The sequence below is a fragment of the Phalacrocorax aristotelis genome, chromosome 15 (assembly GCF_949628215.1).
Source record: "Phalacrocorax aristotelis chromosome 15, bGulAri2.1, whole genome shotgun sequence".
In the NCBI taxonomy this organism is placed as follows: domain Eukaryota; kingdom Metazoa; phylum Chordata; class Aves; order Suliformes; family Phalacrocoracidae; genus Phalacrocorax; species Phalacrocorax aristotelis.
In genome coordinates this window covers 2,235,128-2,261,110 of record NC_134290.1, presented here as the reverse complement: position 1 = coordinate 2,261,110, position 25,983 = coordinate 2,235,128, and the positions used below count along the sequence as shown (strand labels likewise).

At 40.4% G+C, this 25,983-nt stretch overlaps 1 protein-coding gene across 1 annotated transcript in view; it reads left to right on the top strand.

Annotated features, from left to right (window-relative positions):
• CCDC60 (coiled-coil domain containing 60) overlaps positions 1-25,983 on the top strand; it is a 74,115-nt gene that overhangs the window by 23,461 nt on the left and 24,671 nt on the right. The window contains exons 2-3 of the mRNA XM_075110261.1: positions 8,889-8,969; positions 12,056-12,147. Of these exons, the coding sequence (XP_074966362.1) occupies positions 8,889-8,969; positions 12,056-12,147 (173 nt within the window). The remainder of the gene's footprint in view (positions 1-8,888; positions 8,970-12,055; positions 12,148-25,983) is intronic.

Here is a 25,983-nt window from a genome sequence, read left to right as displayed (position 1 = left end):
CTCCTTCAGCAGTTTCTGCTACTTGTCGTGTAGGACTCCATACAGCAGCCTTCCATCTCCGGTGCTTTCCCACAAGGCGACAGGACCCATCAGTGAACAGGGCATATTGCTTCTCATCTTCTGGCAGTTTGTTATACAGTGGGGCTTCTTCAGCACGTGTCACCTCCTCCTCTGGTGATAATCCAAAATCTTTGCCTTCTGGCCAGTCCATAATCACTTCCAAGATTCCTGGGCGACTGGGGTTTCCTACTCGAGCCCGCTGGGTGATCAGTGCAACCCATTTACTCCACGTAGCATCAGTTGCATGGTGTGTAGAGGGGATGTTTCCTTTGAACATCCAGCCCAGCACTGGCAGTCGGGGTGCCAGGAGCAACTGTGCTTCAGTACCAACCACTTCTGAAGCAGCTCGAACCCCTTCATATGCTGCCAATATCTCTTTTTCAGTTGGAGTATAGCGGGCTTCAGACCCTCTGTATCCCCGACTCCAAAACCCTAGGGGTCGACCCCGGGTCTCCCCAGGTGCTTTCTGCCAGAGACTCCAGGTAGGGCCATTCTCCCCGGCTGCAGTGTAGAGCACATTTTTTACATCTTGTCCCGCCCGGACTGGCCCAAGAGCTACTGCATGGACTATTTCTCGTTTAATCTGTTCAAAGGCTTGTCGTTGCTCAGGGCCCCATTTGAAATCATTCTTTTTCCGGGTCACTTGATAGAGAGGGCTCACGATCAGACTGTAATTTGGAATATGCATTCTCCAAAAACCCACAACGCCCAAGAAAGCTTGTGTTTCCTTTTTGCTAGTTGGTGGAGACATGGCTGCTATTTTGTTGATCACATCCATTGGAATCTGACGACGACCGTCTTGCCATTTAATTCCTAAGAACTGGATTTCTCGTGCAGGTCCCTTCACCTTACTTTGTTTTATGGCAAAACCAGCTTTCAGAAGGATTTGGACTATTTTCTCACCTTTCTCAAAAACTTCTTCTGCTGTGCTGCCCCACACAATGATGTCATCAATGTATTGAAGGTGTTCTGGAGCTTCTCCCTGTTCCAGTACAGTCTGAATCAGTCCATGGCAAATGGTAGGACTGTGTTTCCACCCCTGGGGCAGTCGATTCCAGGTGTACTGGACGCCCCTCCATGTGAAAGCAAACTGTGGCCTGCACTCTGCTGCCAGAGGGATTGAGAAGAATGCATTAGCAATATCAATTGTGGCATACCACTTGGCCGCCTTTGACTCCAGTTCGTATTGAAGTTCTAGCATGTCTGGCACAGCAGCACTCAACGGTGGAGTGACTTCATTCAGGCCACGATAGTCTACTGTTAGTCTCCACTCTCCATTAGACTTCCGGACTGGCCATATGGGACTGTTAAAGGGTGAGTGGGTCTTACTGATGACTCCTTGGCTCCTCAGTTGGTGAATGAGTTTATGGATGGGGATCAGAGAGTCTCTGTTGGTGCGATATTGCCGCCGGTGCACTGTTGTGGTGGCGATTGGCACCTGTTGTTCTTTGACCTTCAGCAACCCCACCACAGAAGGGTCCTTTGAGAGACCGGGCAAGGTAGACAGCTGTTCAGTTTCCTCCGTCTCCAAGGCAGCTACACCAAAAGCCCACTTGTAACCTTTTGGGTCCTTGAAATACCCTCTCCTGAGGTAGTCTATACCAAGGATGCACGGAGCCTCTGGGCCAGTCACAATGGGGTGCTTCTGCCACTCATTGCCAGTTAGGCTCACTTCGGCCTCCAATACAGTTAGCTCTTGGGATCCCCCTGTCACTCCAGCAATGCTGATGGGTTCTGCCCCTATATAGTTTGATGGCATTAAGGTGCACTGTGCGCCGGTGTCCACTAAAGCTTTATACTCCTGTGGGTCGGACGTGCCAGGCCATCGGATCCACACAGTCCAGTAAGCCCGGTTATCCCTTTCCTCCACCCGGCTGGAGGCAGGGCCCCTCTAGTCCTGATCATGGCAGTCACAACTCACTTCCTGTAAATGTGAATCAGGAGTCCCTCTATTACACTTAGAAATAAAATCTGCGCTTCTACTCCTCTGTCTGGGGACTTGCTCGCTGGAAACTGGAGCAGCAGCTTTCCTGGAAGAGCCTCCCTGAGTGACTGTTCTTCCTTGCAGTTCATGTACTCGTGCCTGTAGGGTCGAAGTAGGCTTGCCATCCCACCTCATCATGTCCTCTCCGTGGTCACGCAGGTAGAACCATAGGGTGGCCCGTGGTGTGTATCCCCTTCTTTGAGCCAAAGGACGCTTATTCCTAACAGCTGAGACACTGCTCTGTCGAGGTGGGGAGTAGGACAGATCTTCTTTGAGTTGCTGGACCTCTTGGGATAGTTTCTCCACAGCAGAGACAAGCGAGGAAGAGATATTTGTGTCATAATCCCGGAGCCTATCTATCACCTCTGCCACCGTTGGTGTCTCGTCATCTTTCCAGGACATCACTGCCAATGAGTTTGCATGCGAAGATGGTGCGCTCCGTACAAACTTCCGCCACATGGGTCGTGTGCACTCGGCTTCATCTGGATCTTTGGATGACCGTTGATCATCCAGGTCACCATAAATCACCTCAAACACAGCTAATTCCCTGAGATACTGGATGCCTTTCTCCATAGTTGTCCATTTTCCTGGGCGATATGTAACATCTTCTTTAAAGGGATACCTTTCCTTCACTCCAGACAGGAGTCGCCTCCAGAGGCTGAGGGCTTGTGGTTTTTTTCCAATTGCTTTGTCAACGCCCCCTTCCCCAGAAAGGGATCCCAATTGTTTGGCTTCTTTTCCCTCTAGTTCCAGGCTACTGGCCCCATTATCCCAGCATCGGAGCAGCCAGGTGACAATGTGCTCACCTGAACGACGGCTATAATCTTTTCGCATATCTCGCAACTCGCTTAAGGACAGAGATCGGGTGGTCTCTATTTCATTTATTACTTCTCCCTCCTCTCCCCGCGATGGCCCTGGTTCTTCATCATCCCGTTCTAAACGGGTTGATGTCCGCTTCCAATATTTCGTCTTATGTATGGGGGCAACTGATACTGGTACGGGTTTATTTTCTGAGCTAGCTCCGGTACTTGTTGTGGGGGTTTGAGTGGCTGCAGTGCCTGTTGTCAGGGCTGGATTGTCTACAGTGCCAGTCACTTTGCATTTCAATCCAGAGACATTCTCTTCCCCCTGGGGGCACTGAATACTGTTGAGCAGGGCTCGGTATGCATGGGCCAGACCCCAGCACGTTGCAGTTATCTGTGTCTCTCTGGAGTTCCCAGCGTAACAACATACTTTCTCCAAATATTCTACTAGTTTTTTAGGATTCTGCACTTGCTCGGGGGTGAAACTCCAAAACACTGGGGGTGCCCACTGCCCTAGGTATTTGCCCATGCTATCCCACATGCCCTGCCACTCGTAACTATCAAGCCTCGGGGCAGATTTCTGGGTGATATTCTTAAGTTGCTTAGTCAAAACCAAAACAACATGCCCAAAAACTAACAATGACTGCACCTTAACCACCCAAGGATGTTCAAGATACAAAAACGTTGTTGTAACAAAGGCACAGACATCATAGAACAAAGTTGCAAAGGTATTATTCTGTATTTCCTCCATATAAAATCTCTCAGAGGAGGAGGTATAATTGCTAATTGCCTCAACAAGGTGGTATCCGAAGTACAGTAACGGTTTCAGCAAAAACCCCAAATACCAGGTAAAGCTGAAAACGAGTGTTTGTATAACAAATCTCGTAGGCAAAACATTACTAATCACAGCAGAACACAGCAGACTCAAACAACCAACACCGATTTTTAACACCCACTGCAAAAAGGACAACATGGTGCTGTGACCAGCAGCTGTTGTTATCTCCAACCCTCGTGCCCCACGTTGGGCGCCAAAAAGACTGTCGTGGTTTAGCGGCAGCTCAGCCCCACACAGTCGCTCGCTCACTCCCCCACCGGTAGATGGGGGAGAGAATCAGAAGGGTAACGCTCGTGGGTTGGGATAAGAACAGTTTAATAATGAAAATTAAAAGAAACAACAGTAGAAATGCAATGTGAAGGAGAACAACGAGAGGCGCAAAGCCCCGGGGGAGGGGGGAAGGGAGGGGAGGGGAGAGGGGGAACGAACCGCCGGAACAAACCGCACGCGCCGCAGCCGCTCGCCGCCCGCCGACCCGACGCCGCGCCGCCCGCGCGCTGCCACTGCCCCCCTCTCAATATACTGGTCATGGTGTCACATGGTATGGAATGAACCTGCCATTGGCCAGTCGGGGTCAGCCGCCCCCACCATGGCCCTGCCCCTCCCAGCCCCCCCTGCCACGCCACGCGGCAGAGCGCGGGAAGCTGGAAAGGTAGCTGACCCCCACAGTGAGGAGAATTAACCCCTTCTCAGCCAAAACCAGCACAGGTATCTTGTCTTTGATGCTGATATATATTTATATCTGCAGATCTGGTTGTGGCATTTTTTTTTTAAAGCTGAAGCACTAAAATAACATTACTCTTTAAAAAAGAAATAATCCTAATTTTCTGCAACATATTCTTAGTGAAGTCCTTTGCCTCACAGTCTTTTCTATTTAATTGAAAATTCTCTTTTGGTCTTGATGTCTGTTCCATGTTCCCACATTCCAGTGAAAGGGCAGAAAGGGTCAGTATTGAGCAGCAGCAGCAGCAAAAGAAGAAATAGGGTAAAATAAAAAATCCTGAGTACTTGGCTAGAATACTGCCCTTATAATTAGACATTTAGAATCTCACCTGCAGAACAGCAGTAGTCATCTATATGCAGTGCTTCACAAAAGCTTTCTGAACATTTTTGTAAAATTAAAAAATATATTTCACCAGGTCGATCTTGCATTTGGATGACTAAGTGTTGGCTTGTGATGAGGCTGTGCTGATTTATTTTCATCAAAACACATTCACAGTTTGCAAATGCAACCATAATGCTCCTATTTGAGTGATATATTAGAAGGAAGAAGAGTGCAATAGGTATGTCAATCTGCTATTTTTAACAACAACATATAAACTTAATGAGTTACCCAGAATGAGAGAGAAAAAAAAAACCTCAGAAATTGCCAAGAGACAGGTTCTTTCACCAGCTCCCACAAACAATTTTAAGATGAACAACCTAAAAGAATGTTTCTTGTACCTCTACTCTCCATCTATAGATGGCATACACAGCACCAACCAGGCTATTTCCACAATAAGATTTGGAGAAGAAAGTTGGAAATTTTCAAAACTTTCAGAATGACAGCTACAAAGATGACAGGTGCGTGAAATGGAGAGAGTGCCTAACAAAAGGATTTGTCAGAGTTGAACAATTTTTTATTTCCAGAATTTTTTCGAAGAGAAAGTGGAAATATTTGAGAATTGTTAGGATAAAATCTAGAGAGTCTGCAGGTGGTGGTTTGCGACTGAAGCAAGCAATTCAAAAGGATTTGTTCATCCCAAAATACTTTAAGAGCCGTCAGTTCTCTTTCTAAAGATGAAGAGGACAGGCAAAGAGCCGCCTAAGGCAGTAAGCAGGAATGCCAGGGCTTCCCGTGTGCCATTAGCCACCCGCGACGGCACTGGCAGAGGACACCTCCAGGTCTGCAGGAGCTATAGACGATCAGGTGGCATCGAGCTCCACCTACTGCAGTATTGCTGTACTTCATTTCGCCGAGCGCTGCTCGATGGGATCTCAAAAAAATTAGGGTGGTAATTTTCATGGAAAACTTTGGGGTCATTTCCTCATGTAATCTCACTTTAAGATGATGTTTCATATATCAGTTTATGGGCTTTTTTTGTTTTTTTAATTATTTTCTTACATATGGAGTTGTATGAGATTTTGTTACTTCACTATAATGAAAGCAGGAAATGATCACTGAAACAGGCCTTTTGATGGTTTAAAAGCAAATTAGCTGAACTGATGATGAAAGTCTTAGTAAGTTGGAAACACTAAAAAAACCAACACCCAAACTCAAAGATTGTTCAGATTGTTATGATAATATATGGTTGAGTTGAACAAATTAGACATACTAATATTGTTTTCTGTTTTTTATATCTGCACTGCAAATTAAAAAGATAAGAGTTCTGCTGTTCTATAATGATGTACTGTTACCGTTTTAAGATCAGATTGCACCTTTTCAGTACATGACATTGTAATGAAAGATAATGCTGTAGAAAAGGAAGCTATTCCCTTCTCTCTTCCATGATAAGGCTGGTTGAATCACATGTGCCTACGTGATACCTCCCTCCCTGAGCAACTGTGCAAAGGTCAGGTAGGTTCACAGCTCTCTTTCCTTTCCTTGTGAACTGGCAGAGCTGACTGGCCAGAGGTAGGATGCAAGGAAATGTTGCACCTACGAAAACATTTCTTCAGTGCTCTGTGGCATTAGACACTTGCAGCGAATATGGCTAAATGGCTCCAGGCCCTAGACTGGTGCTTTCAAACCCTCAAAATCTTAGGGCTACATTCCACTGCCCTTCCTTCCCTTGAGTAGTAAGTTATTCTGAGACTCTCAATCGTTTTTAATCATGTCATTCAAGGTATCACCAGCTGTAAAAGCAATGGTACCTGGCTGTTGTCAACATTTGGTTGCTTCTCGGGGGGGGGAGAAAAAAAGTCAGGAGTAAAGCAGCCTGGAAATTCTGCTGAGTGCGAGATGCTTCTGCTCCAAGTCTGAATCAGATTTCTTGTAGCTTTCTTTTTAAATACAGGTAATGTGTGCAATTTAAAAGAAAAAAGAGTCCCACCAGCATCAGTTTGCTGTGGAAATAGCATGAAGTAGAAGTGATGAGAAAAGTTTGTAGGTTTTGGCTTTGTTGCTTATTGTGCTACAGGGTGATGCCATGGTGGTTAGCATTACAGATTGCAAATAGACATGCAGTGTGGAGAAGATAGCCACATGGAAACAATAACAGAAGAGGAGGAAGAAGAAAGATGTCTAAATACTTAGAATTTCTTGGATTTTTCATTGTACTTTTAAAAAAAAAGTGTGCCCTGATACAAGTTAAATATTGCCCAAAATATGAAAACTTTTCCAATTTTAAAATCAAACTGCTTCTGAACCAGCTTCTGTGAAGGTGCTTTACCTACCAAGTGTTTTGTTCCATCCATCTGGCACCTTTCTACCTTTAAGAGTACTCTGAAATTTAGAAGGGTAAATCAGAGGAAATAAATAATGCTGAAAGACAATTACATATGTTCTGGATAGATTATTTGTGCTCATGAATACAGAGGAATGTAGTTACAAATTTCAGATGTCTTATGCTGGAGTTTTATTTTTTTTTAAAGGGTTTTGCTTGGCAACTAATTTCTAAAATCCAGTCTACTTTTGAAAGCCTGTTTTTACAGATAGACATTTAGTATTCAGAATCTGCTTATTACTACAAATGGTTAAAATAAATAACTTTGATCACTGGGCAAAAATTTACCAAATATTGATTATTAAATTTATATAATGACAAAGACTTAATTTTTATTTTCCCTAAAGTTCAGTGTAACAGACTCTCAATACTTAACACATACTCAACCCCAGTGATTTCCACTGATGAGCATTTCCTGTAGGTGAAGTGTGGGTGCCCGCTCAGGATGTGAAATGATTCTTCTCTTGTTCAGTGTGTGAATGTGGTTTTTCTCAGTCACTGAGGTGGGCTTTCAGGTACGTTGGTAGCCCTCTGTAAGGCAAATTTTGCCATTCGATGGCCAGCAGCAGAGACAGACTGCAAATTGACAGCCTTGGTCAAGTGCACCCTGGCTGCATGAAACAGTGGAGCCTTCAGACTTCTCTTTGACATTTCAGTAGTTCCTCCTTATACTCTGGCTGCAGACAGTTTTATTTCCATTCCAGCTGCTTTGCTCTTAGTACCATTTCTGGGTTTGGGTTTGCTTCCCCTCCCCTAGTTTTCTACTTGTTTGTGGGCTTGTTTGCAGTTCTCCAGCGAGTGAAGATACTTACACTTTGAACCTTTGTTCTGCTGAAATGTTACATAGGAACATAAACTTGGAAAGAATTTTGTGCCTTCTCATGAAGATTCCAACAAGCGAAATGATATGCTCTTAAGTTTTTTTAAGATACCTGAATACTTCCAGGCTGTGCCCTGTTGTGCAAAAGCAATACAGCATAGCAACTATTTCATCTCCAGTTCTGAGTCTGCTGTGCAGCCTTTTTTTGTACATCAGCTGTACCCTGACTGTATAGATGTGACTTGCTAGGGCCTCCAGCTTTTGCTTTGCTTTGCTTGAAATCAATAAATGAGCTCTTTGATCTGAAACTAGTGCAGAAAGGAATTACTGTTTTCATATCCTTTTAGCCTGAGCACTGCTGAGTGATATGAAGTCTTTTAATAATCTACCTATACAATTTATTTTAATAGGAGGGAATAGGTCTTCCTTCCGCTTGAATAAACTGATGGTTGAAGGAGTTCTAAAAATGTGCTTGTGTTTGACTTCAGGGCTTTTTATGAGTCTGTGCCTTCCTTGTGGGTGAAAGCACAGACCCAAGAATAGTGGTCTATCACAGTGTATATCTTCAGGGAAGAGCAATTACAGGTGAATAATTTCCTGTTCCTGGTTTTGGAAATTGGGTTTTCTTTTTGTTGGACACAGTAGTCTATATACCAGTCTTCCAAGAGAAAAGTTATGTTCTCTAAGCATTTAAGCATAGTGATTTACAAAGCCCATATGCATTTTGCACTGTAGCTTGTTAGCAGGTACTTTGTATCAGAATCTATTTGCGCAGCGAAGTTACTTAGTGACATTTTAAGTTTTTCTACAATAGACTAGCTGTTATTTTTGCTTTAGTTTGCATTTCTCTAGAAAAATGTATTTGCACCTCTTAATTTTGAAAATTATGATCTGCTAAAGTACAGGTAACTAGCAATATTTCAAATATGGTTACATGGGTTTTGTTCATTTTTTTTTTTAGGAACCAGTAAAAAAAGATGTGCAGGAAAAACCACCCAAAGAAGTGGCTGAGATTACTAAAAAGTACTCTTTCAACCCAGAGGTGAGCCTACTGGAGAAGTTCTGATTCAAGATGGAGTTAAAGAAGACAACAGACAAACGTAATGTTTTAATTATTTGTATAGATATCTGTTTGCTGAATTCTAGGTTTAAAGCCTTCCTGTACAGAAGGAACCAGCTTTTTGATGACTGATGAACATTTCGTAGGTTTTCTCTGGTAAAACTCCTCCTGAAGGTATCAGAAAAAAAAAACAACCTGAGATGTAGGGTTCTACTGTACTTTGGTAAAAATAGTGTTCTGAAAATTCATTTTAGCTGTGTTAGTTATCCCATGCATCAATTCTGGAAGACTGACCTTTAAATTATATTGCAGTTTAGCACAGAAGTGGCTAATACATTCAAAATTACTTTTTATTTCAAAAATTCTTGTTTTTATTGAAGTACATAGGTCAATATTGCACATCCTTAAATCTCAAAAACCTGAAGATGAAAGGGCTGTTCCTATGGGTGTTATGTAGAGCTGCACAGATTAACAGTTGTTGAAGATCTAGCCTATATCCCTTTTTTTCAGCCTTTGCCTGGTGTGACCTTAACCTCCAATTTTAAACGCTGAAAGGCCCGTAGATAATTTTACTTAAATGCCACTTTCGGTCAGCACAGAACAGTGACTGTGGTGAGTCTGTTCTAATTCATCCCAGACCACCCAAGTGTACTTTCTCTTTGATGTGTACTTAGGCCTGTCATGCAACAATGCAGAGTTACAGTGTAGTCTGTGGCTATCTATCCCAATGCAATTCAGGCCTTTTAAATAGAAATAAAATGTTGGAATTAAAACACATTTTAATTTCTCTGTATGCAATTAATTTGACTGAATTTTATTTCAGAATACAGCAAAAAGATTTCATTTTTCATCATAAGTTGTCTTTGTTACCTTATTTAAAATCTGATCCATCTCCTTTCTCTTTAGAACAAAACTGAATGCCAGGCAGCTGATTTGATCATAAGTTTTTTATAAAAGAAGGATAAAATGTAAATGAAAGAGAAATTATGATACATTTGCAATTATATGAAAACTGACGACTAACCTAATGATTTTTAAATTCTTTTTCAAAGCTTTTATTTGAGGAAGCAAGCACAAGTGTTAGCCTGACTTCAGCATCCAGCAATTTCTCACCTATCACAACGCAATATTCAATTTCCTTTTTTATCTAACTCAAATCAGTCAATGAGGTGTTTCAGATTTGTTGGAAGCTAACAAAGTTGAAAAGTAAGGTGTGCTGTGGAAGTCCTGCTAAATGGTGCAGCTGTGCCAGCTGTTATACTGCCAGAAGCATTCTGGCTTGAATACCAGGAACATTCCACCAACACATTTATCGTTTTTTCTCTCTTCACTTCTCATTTACAATTATTATTTTTATCTCTGACTCAAAAGGTGAGATTTTTTGTTTGCACTTCTCAGCATGTTCTCTTAAAGTTAAAAACATACTAAGAAAGGGTGAAGCTTAATTGTATCATAGCTGCTGTCCATACAGAGCATCATTTGTTTCAGCAATCAAAAACAGTAGAGATGTGCATAAAGATTTGAAATAAGAGTTGCAGCCTCTCTTGAGTAGGTGAGCATTTTCTCTACAGATCCAACTGAGATCGTAGAATCATTGAATCATTAAGGTTGGAAAAGACCTCTAAGATCATCAAGTCCAACCGTCACCCCAACACCCCCAGACCTCCTAAACCATGCCCCCAGGCATGGTGACTCCCCCACCTCTCTGGGCAGCCTGGTCCAAGCTCTGACCACTCTTGCAGAAAAGACATTGTCCCTAATATCCAACCTAAACCTCTCCTGATGCAACCTGAGGCCATCTCCTCTCATCCTATTGCTTTTCCTTGGGAGAAGAGACCAACTCCCACCTCACTACAACCTCCTTTCAGGCAGTTGCAGAGAGCGATAAGGTCTCCCCTCAGCCCCCTCTTCTCCAGGCTAAACCCCCCCAGCTCCCTCAGCCGCTCCCCAGCACACTTGTGCTCCAGACCCTGCCCCAGCCCCGCTGCTCTTCTCTGGACACGCTCCAGCACCCCAGTGTCCTTGTAGTGAGGGGCCCAAACCTGAACACAGTATTTGGAGATCTGTAATATCCTATTGCATACTTTCCCAGGTGCATAATAAAGGATCTCCTTTATTTCCTTTACTGGGAATGCACAGAACTGCCTCAAAGAATACCTTAGGCTGCACCTTAGTCTCTGCACACCAGCACTATGCCTCCCAATGGATAGCAATTTAGCTGTGCTCTTTTTGCACATTGAGCACTGCCTCAGCTGCATATGTTATTACCTAACACATATAAAACCATTGCACATGCACAGCATGCAATCATAATTCTATGAAATTGATGCAGCTGTTCTCTGGAAACCCCAGGGGTACTTACAAGCCAGGGCTAGTTCAACAACAAATACAAGCTTTCGTCTCCCATGTATTAGTTCCATAGCTGCTCAGAAGAAAGAAGTGTTGGAGGCATTTGAACAATGTACTAAGTAGGTGATTTTAATTCCCATATGTAAAATTGCTGACCTGGTTAGTATATTCTTAAAAAGTAAGAGAGAGATAAAATAATAAAACTGTTATGTTCTATCATCCAAAATCAGCTCTGTGTTGGAGCTTTTCTTATTGTTTTGGTTTTTACAAATGTCCATCTCCTTGTTATGAGTCTGAAAATTTTTCTGCGTTAGGACTTTTAACAGTTTTCTCTCCTATACATACTTTTTGTAGTTTCTTCATGCATAGGTACTCACAGCAGTCATTCCTTAAGTCTAGGTCATTGAACAATCTGTTCTTCCTGTCTCATAGTTTAATGAAGCTCAGGGGTGCTTATCTGTCTGTAAGATCTCTGTCAAACTTGACGTCAGGCAGTGAGGTGAAAGCTGTTGGAACATATGTACACATGGCCATGTGCAGAGGTATCACGTAAGACTTGTTTACATGCTTTTGAAATGACACAGTGCTGTCCCAGATGATGACCAACTCAGATGACGTTTGGTGATTAAAACTGGACCCTGAGACTGCACATACCCTCTCTATGCTAAGCTCTTTTTAATTAATACCATAATATTTATTTTCAGTTTGATCACTTCCAGTCTGATCCACTGGAACCAGTGAAGAGGCTCCCCCCACTCAGAGAACCAGGAAAGGAGCTGAGGACTCTCCATAAGGCTCTAGCTCACTCAAGGTAAGGGAATCCAGCACACACAGAGATGGGTCAGTCAAGGTAAAACGATTCTCTGGTTCTGGAGTGGCAGCAGTTGGGTTATAGGCAAAATAATCAACTGTACTAACAGCTTAGAAAAGATGGTTTGCAGTTCTTCCTTTATAGGCTTCATGTACGTTCAAAATGTTGCCAGTGCTGCATAAGGAATGGCTGTTTGATAGCTCTGTCAATACTGTATTGTTTGTGTTCTTTATAAAAAGTTGCTTGTTACTCATTTGCAGTCTTTTGTGTGATGTGGTGGTGTGCCAAGATGAAGTAGTCAAAAATGAGCCAGTAAAGTGGTAAAAAATGAGCAATGTTAGGACATATAATGTCCATTATGTGATGGAAAAACATAGTGAAAATATCTACTGCTATTATAGAAATATCTCCATAGCCTCATTGGAATATACCAACTTAAGTCTTGGGAAGATGCTGACGTGGAAGGAATAAATTCTTGTGTCCCTTACCTGATGGATAGTGAGCTGTTATAACAGGACATGGATTTGGGATCCTGTGTACCTTCTAACCAGCTGGGTTTGGACAGCAAGTGTTATTTGTTTTACAGGACTGACCATAGGAAGTTGCTGGGTATGCATGCTTTTCCTGGAAAGCATATTCTGTTGCCATGAGACACAATAAACTTCTGTCCTAGCAGGGTTGTTCTTATGGTCTGATTTGGAAAAAAAAAAAAAACCCAACCAGAAAAACCCCACAAACAAACCACAAAACCAAGAAACCAAACAAAAACCAGGGAGGCCTATTGGGAATAGACTTTAGAAAAGAGTACTCTCAGATTTAGGCACTCATACTCTTAAATGTACCTAGGCTGTGTTGTCGGTCATGTTTCACCATTGTCACTGCAGGTGGTGCTTAAGTTGACAAGATTGAGGCTTCAAATGCTTTTCTGTTGCAAGACATTCTGATTGCACTCCAGACTTGCCTACAGAGACCATTCACTCTATTTGCTCAGTATTAGCTTAAACACTTGCTAAACTGCATAATAAGCCTTGCAGTAGGTGGCTCTAGGGTTTTCTAAATTTTCCTGGCACCTCCTAGCTTTCTTGATGTGAGTGTTACCCTAAGAAATGAGATACATTTGCAACTGAAACAGCAAGCAGTGGTACAAAGGGATGATTTGCATCTGGCAAGGTTTAGTTACAGCCTGCTGCAAATAAAACTGACAAATCACCCATGCCAGCCCCAGCAGGGTACAGCTTACACACAGGTTTTACAAGGTTTCTAGACTTTAAGTCTTTGAAGGGCATTCACTACATAAAAATAGCTGAAATGAAAGCAGCAGTAAGACAGACATCTATATAAAAACTTAATAATTAAGTTAAATCTAAGCAAATATGGCAGTCGAGAACACATGGTATTGTATCAGCGTAATATGTTGAACACAACTTAGACTCTTGTGTTGTTTGAAGTCAACTGTGTAAAAGTGAAGGAAGTTAAAGAGTAGTAGCTTCTTTGCATGTACTACTGTAGAGGAATCAGAACTTTACATTTCACAATAATGTAGTGTTTTTAAATATTGCCAAATTTTTACATCAGAGCAATTTCTAAATGTTATACTAGTTACTTGTGATAGCATTAAATTTCACATTCTTCCCTTTTATCCTTCTCTGCCCCCCATTATTTTTATTATTCACTTACTCTGTTAATTCACTTTTAGTGAATTTTCACTTGATAAACTTGGCTGAAAATAGGAATAATCTGTAAACAAAATAATAAATGCTATGTACTTTGAAGGTTGGATAAGCCGTTTTAGTAAAGCATGACTTGTTTTTGCCATAAATGCACTGTTAGTTATGCTTGACTGACTCTGTTCATTGTTCATTGCTTACTTTCAATGGGATTGTGTCCTTGAGGTCAAGTTCTTCTGATCGTAACCTGCCAAAGATCAGTTTACTTTTTGATATATGAATTGCAGATGCTTGGAGCTTGCTTTTAGTTGCCTTTTCTTAATTTTCAAATGAGTATGGCAAAAAATACTTGCAAATGTTCTGTGTGATGAAAATTACCATCACCACTGGTACTAAAAGGCTTGATTTAAAAAAAAAAAATTAACAAATCTATTTGTAGACATTTGGATGAAGCAAGCTCATTTCATTACAATTTACACTTCGAACAAAGGAAGTGTCATTTTGTTAGTAGGTTAACATGAGAGGGTCTTGATTTGATACTTGTTGGGAAATTTGCTTTTGAAACGCCATTAGGAGTTCCATGGCGTTTCTGTGTACCTTGGCCAACGTTTAGGGTCAGCTGAGCTTTTCTACAGCATTGAAATTGTCTCCCATTCAGTAGACTGAGTGAGTTTCTTAACCTGTAGCTGTAGAAACATTTGAAATTATGTTTGATTTTATAGAAATCTAGATCATATTCAAGGTTATAGTGAGTAACGGTGATATAGGACTGCTTTCACAGAAGGTGGTGGTTTGGGCCTTTTGTGTGAGGGACTAAATCTGAAGGATTCAGTCATGAAAAGCCATGCTTTTCAAAGTTAGCTTTTTTTTTTTCATATGCTAAACAGTGCCATGTAGGATAACGGTGGTACAAACTGAAGCTGGACATGACTTGTCCATACCAGAAGGGAAAAAAGCAGATTGCATCTCTACAAAGTACGTTTTTTCTGCTCTCTGTTTCTGAGTATTACAGCATTGTCTTGAGTCCTATATGGGGAGGTCAGAAATGGGGGTAGGGGGGGAGACACGTGTCAGGATCTCGATCCTAACTCTTGGCTGAGCAGCTAATTCTTTATGTACCTTTGTGCAAATCACTTGACCCCTCTGCAGCTCTGTCAAGTAACTTGTAAATTGGGATTGGAAGCTAGGCAATGTATCTGAACTAAACTCACTGCATAAATATATAGCCTTTAAATTGCCATGGATGGCAGACTGTGAATGAAGGTTGCTTTTGTTACTGAAAGCAAATTTTTTTAACATATAGGGCATATTTTTTTCTTACCATTTTCATTTAAATTACTTTTTAAATTTTTTATCTTATTACCATTAACTTATGCTTTTAGGGATGTTAGTTTGACAAATCTTACAATGCCTAGCACTCAAGTACATGCAAGCATTGTCTTATTCATCTCAGTAGCACTGTTACCTATTAGGGAGATAAATATTATTACTTTCATAGATAAATTATGAAAGTCAAATTGGGAATGTAAGATTAATTGTCACTGGAACAGCTACAATTGGAATTTGGGTGTCATGGGTAAGTACATGCCTTAATTATTCTTCTAGACTTCTGTGATGCCTCTGTTTCTCTGATTTTTATTTTTATTTTCAAAATTGGCCTACTAAATTAGAAGCCCCGGGGAAAGAATTTTAAGCGATCCAGCCCATTACTCTGGGTGAGCGCAACTGTTTCCTCTAACAGATGAAGCGTTTAGTCTAACCTACTTTTAACTTTACGCTTCTGTTTCCTGCACCACATTATGATAAATGCAGATTTGCCTTCCACTGAGTTTTTAATGGTAAGGCAATCTGCAAAATTACCTTAAATGTAGATTATTTTTTTTTTTTAAATTATGTGAATGGTTTTGATCCTAATGTGCTTTGATGTCATATCTTTTCTCTGAGTGATTAAAACCCAGATTTTAGCCTTTCATCCCTTCTCACCTCCAGAAGCCAATACAGCTAAAGGGACAAACAAGAGTATATTAATTTATGTACATTATTGGCCAAATTGTCTGTTACATCCCAATCAGTTGTACCTGTACTGCACCCGCAGAGGATAGTGATGTTGTGCAATTGCTCTCAAATATCCAATTTGGCTTGCAGAATCCTTTTTACTGCTGATGCGGAAGATGGAAAGAACCCAACTCGGCTTTAATATCCCAAGCAGAGTTTGAGGTGCTGATAAGTAAGAAAATACCTACCTGTTAAAGCATCTCCAACTCTGCCATCTTCTTCTAGTCCCATAAACTTAATTTACAATTGCATTCAAAATTGGCTTCATGTGATTTCAAATGCCTGGGTGGAAATATTCCTGACCACAAGTTTTCCATGGCAATTGAAACAGTTGGAAGATGAAGAAAGGGAAGACTTTAGTCTTGTGCTACTGCACAAATAAATGTGTATTTACTTTTTATATTTATTGAACAGTAAATTATATATTTACACACATTTTCTTTTTGAAGATCAGAAGTTTAGCCTGGTCAGGGCCTAGTCAAAGCTGCTTAGTACACTCGGGAGAACTGTGCTTTTTAGCTCGTGTGTAGGCAATGGTCACTTTAATACTAGTTTCAGGAAAGCACTGTTGTCTGAACACATGCTCAGATGAAGTTTGCCTGTCCTACTAAGTAATACCATGCATCCTTCACATTGTAATCCCAGTAGTGATCCTGTAACACACCTAATATAATTTGTTCTATGTACTGTGGCAATTAAAGCATGAATCCCACGTATTTTATACTATTTAAGAAATGAAGTATGATATGAGCTATAATGGTGATGGAGAAATTTGCTTGAGAAAAGTCAGGGAAACTGTTTTTTTGAAATATTAACTCATTTCTGTAATGCTTTCTGAAATGTACAGTAGCCAAATGACCCAGTATGCAGAAAAATATCCAACAGACTTAATACCTGGAAATCAAAGGTATACATTAACTGTTTGTTTGGGTTTTTTAAATTTTTATTGTATTATGTAAACTTGGAAATGATTCAGGTGGTATTGTATGACCTTTTAACAATGAAAATGTGCTAGCCATTCATCTTGAGTGTTTGCACAATGTTACTTTTGACTAAAGCTGCATGTAGAAAAAGGAACAGTAAGAAGAGCAGAGAAATCAATCCCACAGAGTTTTTAATCAAATATTAAGATGTGAAGTTGTGGGTAAAGAAAATTTGAAGTGAGAATGACTGCACTGCTGCTTTGGACCAAAGGACATGTCAGCAATGCTTATTGGTAACAATTCCAGATTATGGAAAAGGAGCTATTTTAGAAAAAAGAAGCAGAGTGGAAAATGCAAGACAGAAGAAAACTGGAGTTCTCTTCTCCAGGGCAGCATCTTCTAATTTCAATTAAAGCAGTCAGGCTAGCAGAGCAGCAGGCTAATGCATACTACAGGGAGTCAGCGAATACAAATGACCTTTGTGGATTTGTTTTTTGCTGCCTTTCCTTCTCCTGATTGAAAGGAACACCCAGCAGCTGTCTTAATTGGATGTTAATTGGTACATATTCACAGGAAGTAGTGTCTGTGATCTTGCAGCCTGTTTGCATGAAAGGGTATAATGGAACAAACTGTGAGGAAGTTTTTTAATGATCACAGTGACATGGCACAGCAGTATGAATTTTAAAATTATCTCAAAAATGTTTGAAGTGTCATTACTGGAACAGACTTAGCTGCATTCATAAAGCTTTAATACTCTACCTTACACATTAAAAGCATAATTAAACTGAAGATAAACCTTATAATTACGTCATAACTCTTCTCAGTAATATTCTCTTATGCTTTCTTGAGTCCTCATGATGATATAAAAGAGGATGATAACAGAACACAGAGGTTGCTCACACTACTCATCTTTCAAAACTCTGTCACCTGTCCCAAGTAGCAAATGGTACCAGCTCTTCGCTGCTGACAAGTTGCACCCAGTCACTTTAGGGAGACACCTGTCAGCTCTCAGCTACCTTTTTACCTAGACAGAGCATTAAAACGTAGAAAGGAATTTGCTTATCTTTGTGCAGCACAAAATGGAAAACCATTTGGGAAATCTGTAGATAATGATCATTCCTCTTCCTTTGTAGATCAATACATCTTACTTCCAGTGGAGATTGCCCATGCAGACACAAAGTAGCCCTGACTGACTTGACTAAATGCTTCCCAATGTCAGATTTGGTGGGTGGAATACAGTATGGCAGAAAAGACACCACCTTTGTCCTTGAGCATTCAAATATCTTTAGCTGTGAGCTAAGAATTATGTTTTCATTTCTATTGCTATTCTTACTAAACGTAAGCAAACTCAGGAAGCACAGCCCCTTTGGAATGATGTTCAGCTCTGAGGGAGATCCTTTCTTATTGCTTTGTTCCAATGATCCAGAAATACTGTTAAGTAATCCACACTTGCATGAGGATGTATTGTATGAAAACCAAGACACCGTAAGTTGTTAATCCATAATAAAAGCAGGTTGCCATAAATCACTTCTGTAGACTAACTCAGCCCGCCAAGACCATGCAAGTGTACTGGAAATCCTGTTGTTAAACATTGCCACAAAAAATAGTGCTTAAAAATAAGCTTATCGCTTCAAATGAGACCAGCTGAAAATACTTTTTATGTAAAAAGGAGGTAGAAAGGTGATAGGAAACAGGAAACTCTGCAGTTACAGTCATCTAAGCAGAGGCACCCATGTGAAAATGACTAGTTGTGTCATCCTCAGCTGATGATGTCTAGGAATCGACAGCTTTGAGCTACCAGCTCAAAGGGGAAGTGTCCTTGCCATTCCATGAGGCAGTCAAGCCTCTACTTGCAAAAAGGGCATGCTAAACCTCTGTATTGCATTCCCCATAGTTTGAAGAAAATGGCTCCCATTCATGTTTCACTGTCCTGTGCTAGTTAAAGAAAACTAAATGTCAGACTGCTGGCAGCTTAACAGTATTCAACTGGCTGCTTTTTATGTTTTAAATTAGAAACTGGATGGCTCTTTAAAATGGTTCAAGTTTCCTGAAGGCAGATCTCTAAAAGTCACTCTGCATGCAGAAAGCCCATTCTTTACTTGTGCATTATGCCTGCAACAACAGTTAGACTGACTGTTACCCGAAGAGCAGTTTCTCCTACTTCTCTTCCTGCCGGTGGCTGTGTAGTTGACTTTAATACAAAACTGTTTAAGTTTTGTGATTGAAATGGCAGCTACTACTGGAAAATTTTAAATGTCAAGAAATGTGTTATTTTTTGAGTTCTGATTATGACCTTATTTGTCCTTACCTGTGAATCTATACTGATCCTAATACATGCAGACAAAAAAGATGTTAGTGTTTAGAGATTGCCATTGGTATTCCTTAATGCATGTGATTTATTGGAAGATACAGTGGAGTCTGTAAAAGCAGTATTAACTGAGAAGGTGAAATGTTTATCTGCCAATATTAGTTTCCAATGTTTTTAATACTTCATAATGTCAGTTGCTTGGAAACCAGTGTTTTCTGCCCTTTTGCTGCTTGGCAGAAATCACTCTAATTGGCATGTTTCTAGGACTGTCACTGTTGGCAGTTTGCCTTTTTTTTTTTTTTTTCCAGAAGCAAAAATTTTCTTTTACGTGAGTGATGGCTCACATTAATTAGACAGCAGTCATGGGCAAAGACACCCATTTAAGTATATGGCTGTATGAATCATCTCTATCATCAATCACTGGAAAGGCTGCTATTCCCATCAACATTTCTGCCTTTCCAGCCTATTCGTTTGAGTTTCAGTCTCCTTTCCTTTTGTGCAAAAATGTTTGTTAATGTTTGAAATTTCGTAAGTGGAAACAGTTCATTGCTTATTAGATTTTACTATCTATCTGAACACAACAGTCTAATCCTATTATCCTATTATAAGACCAAATGACACATTGTGACTGAATGTTTGAACAAAGCTAACACGTTAAAATGGGTTTTCCATTATTTAGTAGTAAACTATCATTGCTCTGTAAATACCTTTATGTGGTAAGGCAATACACTAAATCATGCGGAGTGGTTTCTGCTTTCACGTGAAAATCTTGAACCAGCAGTATTTCCTCATGGAGGATCAGGGACCCCAGTGAAGTTCCACTTAACAAGCAGTGAGTTTTTATTGGTAATATGAACATTAATTTATTATTGTACATTCTTACTGCAAGAAAGTGGAAAGCCCAGAAATCCCCAGATTACTTTTTTTCTTTTGAAGTTTTAGTAATAGTTTCCCCACAGCTTTTTGGAGAAGAATTTAAAGCAAAGCCTTGAAATCTTACAGATTTATTTTTCTGCCTTTTATCAGTACAAAGCCGTCTTCTCTGTGCTGCTGTGGAAGTACTTTCCCCACTCACCTTTGTTTATCTGCTTCTCCAGAGACACCAAGAGCTTGAAACCTAAATGTGCCTACCACAAACAAAACCTTTCTATGAAGATCAACAGGAATGGGAGTTACAGCATGGCAGAAGTGAAGGGGTGTGCATGTGCACATGTTGTGGTCTGGGCTCTTCTTAAAAAAGAAACTGCTGTCCTCCGTTCCTTCTAGGTTGAGAAGAACACATACCCAGCTAAAAATAAACCAGTCTCCAGGTAGCCAAATATGTTTGTGCTTCTCAGAGTTAGAGAATGTCTCCTCATTTTCAGAGTAGAGGTTCTGCCTCACTTCACAATGGAAGCAGCCCTTTGATGTTTTAATGTATTTGTAGTTAATTGAAAACCACCCTGAGACATCTCTAAATATGCAGTAATACATTCACCTGGTGACATCTTTTGTAGAAGTGTGGGGGTGGCGTTTTGACTATTGAAGATCCTCACTCCCTGCTGCACAGCCTTCTGTGAATGTACCACAAGTTTACTCATGTTTTATTTTCACTTCTGTTGTTTCTTGACTTATCTCATGGTCAGATTTTCATGTGATAATACGCGTCTTTCCCATTATGCAGATCCTGGTTTTGTTTTTTTAAACAGAGACACTTGAGTACAGAATATTATCTGCAGGAGAAGAAAGTAGGAATCTACATCTGAAATAATGAGGGTATTGCAGGTTGTTTGTATGTCTTCAGCTAGTCAAGGCAGATGCTGGTATGGTACGATTTTAGTTCCTTGCCAGAATGGTTCAGTATGGTAAATGATCAGCTATGTCTGACTTTCTGTGGGTTAATAACTATATGTAATAGATTTTAATGTCATTATCATCTGGTCTTTACTGAATTTAAGATGACTGCATGTAGGCACATTTACCCATTTGGTTCTTACTGTGTAGTTACGCAGCCATTAAATAGGAGTAGTAGCCAGCGTGTTCCTGGTTCTCCATTGCCTTTGTGTATGTGTTTGCACCTCTGACTTGGTTGTAGATACTACAAAACCAGAATTCCTAATTAATTTACATTAGTATCTGGACATTACTTGTGAATAGTTGCAAGCATTTTCTGTCCACATGCTAAGCTTTCAGGATATCACCCGAATGCAGAGCTCAATAGCAGGACTTGCTAGCTCAGGTTCACCACCACGTAAACTTAGCTCCATGGCTTTTGGTGGCTTCAGAAGGTGGGTAGTATGTGCACCCTGTTTAGTATATTTTAAGTGAACAGTACACAAATTCTCATTTACAATGAGACTGCCTTACATCACTCAGGGAAGGCGTGAAACAATCTCAGTGTAAATAAATTTGGGACATACTGGCATAGATATACAACACAATGTAAAGCACTAAAGAACTGAGTGAAATGGTTCCAGTATGTATTGATAAAAGAATGGAACAGATTCTGGTATAAATCAGTATCACTGTTCACAATTTACAAGAAATGCAGAGTTTGCTTTCCTATTGTTCTGTGTGTGGCTTGTAAATAAGAAAAGTACTGTGTGCATATGCATTTTCTTTTATCTTGGCATTTCCTGCTGTTTCACAATTATTAGCTATTTAGTTGTTACAGCACCTCGTCAGAAAGTTAAGGGGCATACAAGAATTACTTCAGCTATTAGAATGCAGCAACAGCTCAAATGGAGTCTGATGTGTGTTAATGCACATACACACAACATAGTATTTTGGGGGACTGGAATGATTTAAAAGCGTCCTATTCCAACTGAAACAGCAGTGAGGACAGTAACATTTAACTAGCTGAAATCTGATTATTTCCGTGTTAACTGAAGTGTTAATGCAGTGTTAATGCTTGTGCTCCAGCAGAGATTACCATATATTCCTTAATAACTTCAGGTTGTCAATACTTCCATTTTATTACATGTTCAAAAAGACAGACCCTCCAGTACCGCAGTGCCCTCTAAAACTAGGTAAGGGCATAGACTTCAGGTTTAATCAAATGAAGCAAGCTTCCTGCTCTCGCTGCTTCCTTCAGTGGATATTTGTTTGAATTCTTCAGGATCGAAATACTCATCAGCCTCACTTGAGATTTTTGATGGGATCACAGCTCATGATGGCATGGCTACAAATAATGCGAAGTGTTCATTTAGAAGAATTATATTATTTTTTTAATCCACCTTTTCAGTCTGTAATGTTCAGAATATGGTTTAGCTGTATTTAATGTAGTTTCAAAGCTATTACCTCCTGTGCTTTCTCTTTTATAGAGAAATGTTGTTGTATTACTTTTTCTGCTATAGAAAATATTTACTTTTAATAATGCTTTTAAGTGGCAGTGTGCATAAATTGCACTTACTTTTCACCTGGGAAGCCTTAACTCAATATTCAGTTTGTCACTAATGCAACAAGTTAGGCAGTGCCCAGCTGATATTCACGTTGCAACACCCTCAGCGGGGTCTGGCCTTGTGCCCAAAGAGGTTTTGCTGGTCTAGCAGGGAGCCTTGCAGATGCAGATTGAAATGCTTTTATGAAAATACAGGAAACGTCATTTAGAAAGCCTGTGTTCTCAGTGGCTTCCAGAGCAATGGCACATTGGTTTAGCTGATATTTACAATTGGCTATAAGCCTCTGGAAAAGGCCAAATTCTTTCTGTATAGCATCTGGAGCAGGAGATGTTCTGTCATTAGCTTTATTGATATAAAGGCTGTATCCATTAATATAAGAAACTTCAATAAGCCATTTTATGAAACAGTGGCTAACAATTTCCTTCATCAGAGAAATATGTATGTAGCTAAACTGTTTGATAGATACATAGTTATTTTACTTGCAGCTCACAGTACTTGTTCACCATGATCATAGTACAATGTTCGGCCTTAAAGAGAAAGAATCAAGCTGGTGTGAATAGACTGCAACTTCTTTGCATCTCAGGGGATGGGACAGGGGGAGATTAGCAGGAAGAGTTAATGAGAATGAAGCACCCCGGTAACACCACCCACAGCATTGAATGCGGCTGCTTACTAGAGGGACAGCCCCATGGGTGTGCAGCCTTCTGCCCAGCTTTCCAGCAATTCTGCTCAGGCTGAAGTTATACCAGCTTATCTGAGCAGGATTTGGCATCATGTGTTCAGGAGTGCATGTCGTTCCTTTAGTAAGCCATCTCCCACTGAATTTGTCTGCGTACATGGTAGATCTGAGGTTGTTAATTGTAACATTTGATCTTCTGGGACAAATACATCCTTAGTATGATTCCTTTGAATCTAGTGAAGATGACCCAGTGTATTTAAACAAGGAATATTTAAACAGAATGTAAAAAAACCCTGGTAAACGTCCAGCTTGTCTTTACCCTGATGGAAGGGTTTCTGGCATTATTATTGTAGCTGCCTTAATGTTTTTCTAGCACTTAAATTATAATTAAGACAAATTTCTGATTTCCTTTTATTTTTTGTGAGTCATTTCTTACTCAAGGAAAGGCACCAAAAATCCCAAATCTTAGCAGTAAAAGCTCAATTCCCCAATACTTTAATGGCCTTGTATTACCATTAACTGATGACCTTGAGTCCCTAAAGGATTTAAAGAGTAATTTAATAAGCACATAGTTACACCAAGCACTGAAAAGATGCTTGTAACCAGTCTTCTGTATGTGTAATGCACTACTGGGTCACCCCTTTGTGCATATCATTGACCTTATCTATAATAATATATATACCTATAGAGAAAACTCAAAGTATTCCATGGTACATTATTACTGCTCAGAAAACTCTCTTAATTTTCATGCTGATAAAGATAACTTAGAAAAATAAGACAAATCCTTATGTCTGAACAGCAGTTGAATACCTGTGTTGTGACTACAGTTGACTGAAGCTCAATTACTTTAATAAATGCATTCCAAATTTTAGCTCAGTTACACTTGCATTTTAATGAATTATTCTCACCTACTTGTCAAATAGGCAGCCCAGCTACATTTATTAAGTTATTATATAAACAGGGTATTGTGATGCCAGAATTTCCCATATGAGGAAAGGCTGAGAGGCTTGGGTTTGTTTAGCCTGAGAAGAGAAGGCTGAGGGGGGATTTAATAAATACCTGTAAATATCTAAAGGGTGGGTGTCAGAATGATGGGACTGGGCTCTTTTCAGTAGTGCCCAATGACAGGACAAGGGGCAATGGGCACAAGCTGGAACACAGGAAGTTCCAGCTAAACATGAGAAAAATCTTCTTTCCTGTGCGGGTGCCAGAGCAGGGGCACGGGCTGCCCAGGGGGGCTGTGGGGTCCCTTCCCTGGAGACATTCACACCCCGCCTGGACGCGGCCCTGTGCCCCTGCTCTCGGGGTACCTGCTCACGCAGGGGGTTGGATGGGATGAGCTCCAGAGGGCCCTTCCAACCCCCGCCAGTCTGGGATTCTGTGAAATCAGGTGGTTTTTGCAGCTCTTCTAGACACTGCATTTCTGTTAATTCTATTTTGTTTCTTTGTCCATACTTGGAGACTGTAGAGCTAGTTTTTGTAACATCTGGGACTTCAAGGAAGTCATAGGCTAAAGATATTCATTTCCAAGCGTGCAGAAAGTTTCTCATTCCTGCTGGTATACGGGAGTGATCACTGATTTTGGTATGCACACATTAAAGCCTTCTATATTAGCTAAACCTTAAAAAACTGTACTAATTGTATTTGCCATTTATGCGTCTTTCTCTAGTAATACTGGCTATGGCTGTTAGTGTGAAAGAACTGTCTAGTTTATAATTATCTCTCACTTGTCTTTGATTCAGGTAATAACCTCATTGTTCACTATTCGTGGCATTATAATACACAGCTACAGCAGTGGTTTTGATCTTTAAGGAATACTTACATTAGTGAGTGTAGAAATGTAGAAGCATCGCTATGAAGGGGAAAAATATTTCTGTGTACAAATATCTAAGTTTGCAGAAAGGAGAGAAACTACTGGAAAAGGACACAAAGCAAGAATCTGAGGCCATTAAAAGTTTTCAAGTACTCCAAGAGAAGTCTGTTATGCAAAAATAATAGGTTCTTATGAAAAACATTAAGCCCGTCTGACACGCCTCTGAAACCCTTATGTTCTTCTAAAGCATGCAGCATTTCTTTTCAGGAACATCATCTTATATATTTTTTTCTTTCTTTTTCCAAAGTTAGTATAGAAATACCTAGCAGACAGGTAATCTACCTGAACTGGAGATGTTTTCGCGTTTGTATTTATAGTTGCGGGAATTAAAAAATAATGTCAACAAAAGCATAAAACCCAATCCCAAAACCACTAAATTGCGCAAGTGGTTTTCCATCAAGGGAAGCAAGGAGGGAGTAAACTGCTCCCCTGGAGAACTAGTGAATTTGGCGGCTGAAATTTGCACCCTCTATGACCTTCGTGTCTGATAAGAAAAGGGAGGTATTACTTGTCAGTAAACCAAATGTGGCCCAGCTTTCAAGCCTAGATTGTGTTTGAAAGAATCAATACAGACTGATGACACTCGATTCAAAAGTCAGCAACACGTGAAGTTAAAGGGATGTGTCATGTGACTTGAAAGCGTGCCTGTCTGACTTGGATCAGCTGCTACATCCTTGCTAACATTTTATTCAAAGGCTATAGAGTAATTGTGCGCTGTATCCCTTTCACTGCCCTAGCTCACCTTTTCTTTTTTTAACCTCTGTTTTCATCCTATAGGGAAGTGCATTATGGTTCTGTTTTTATTTTCTTCCCTTGCAGTAATACCTGTCTGTTGTCTTCAGCTCACTCACAGGCTTCGCTGGCACCTTCCCCATTACTAACAGTGCAGCCTTCTGACAGCAAGTGGAATTTAGCAGCTAACAGGTAGCTTCAGGGCAGTGCCTGTCAGGC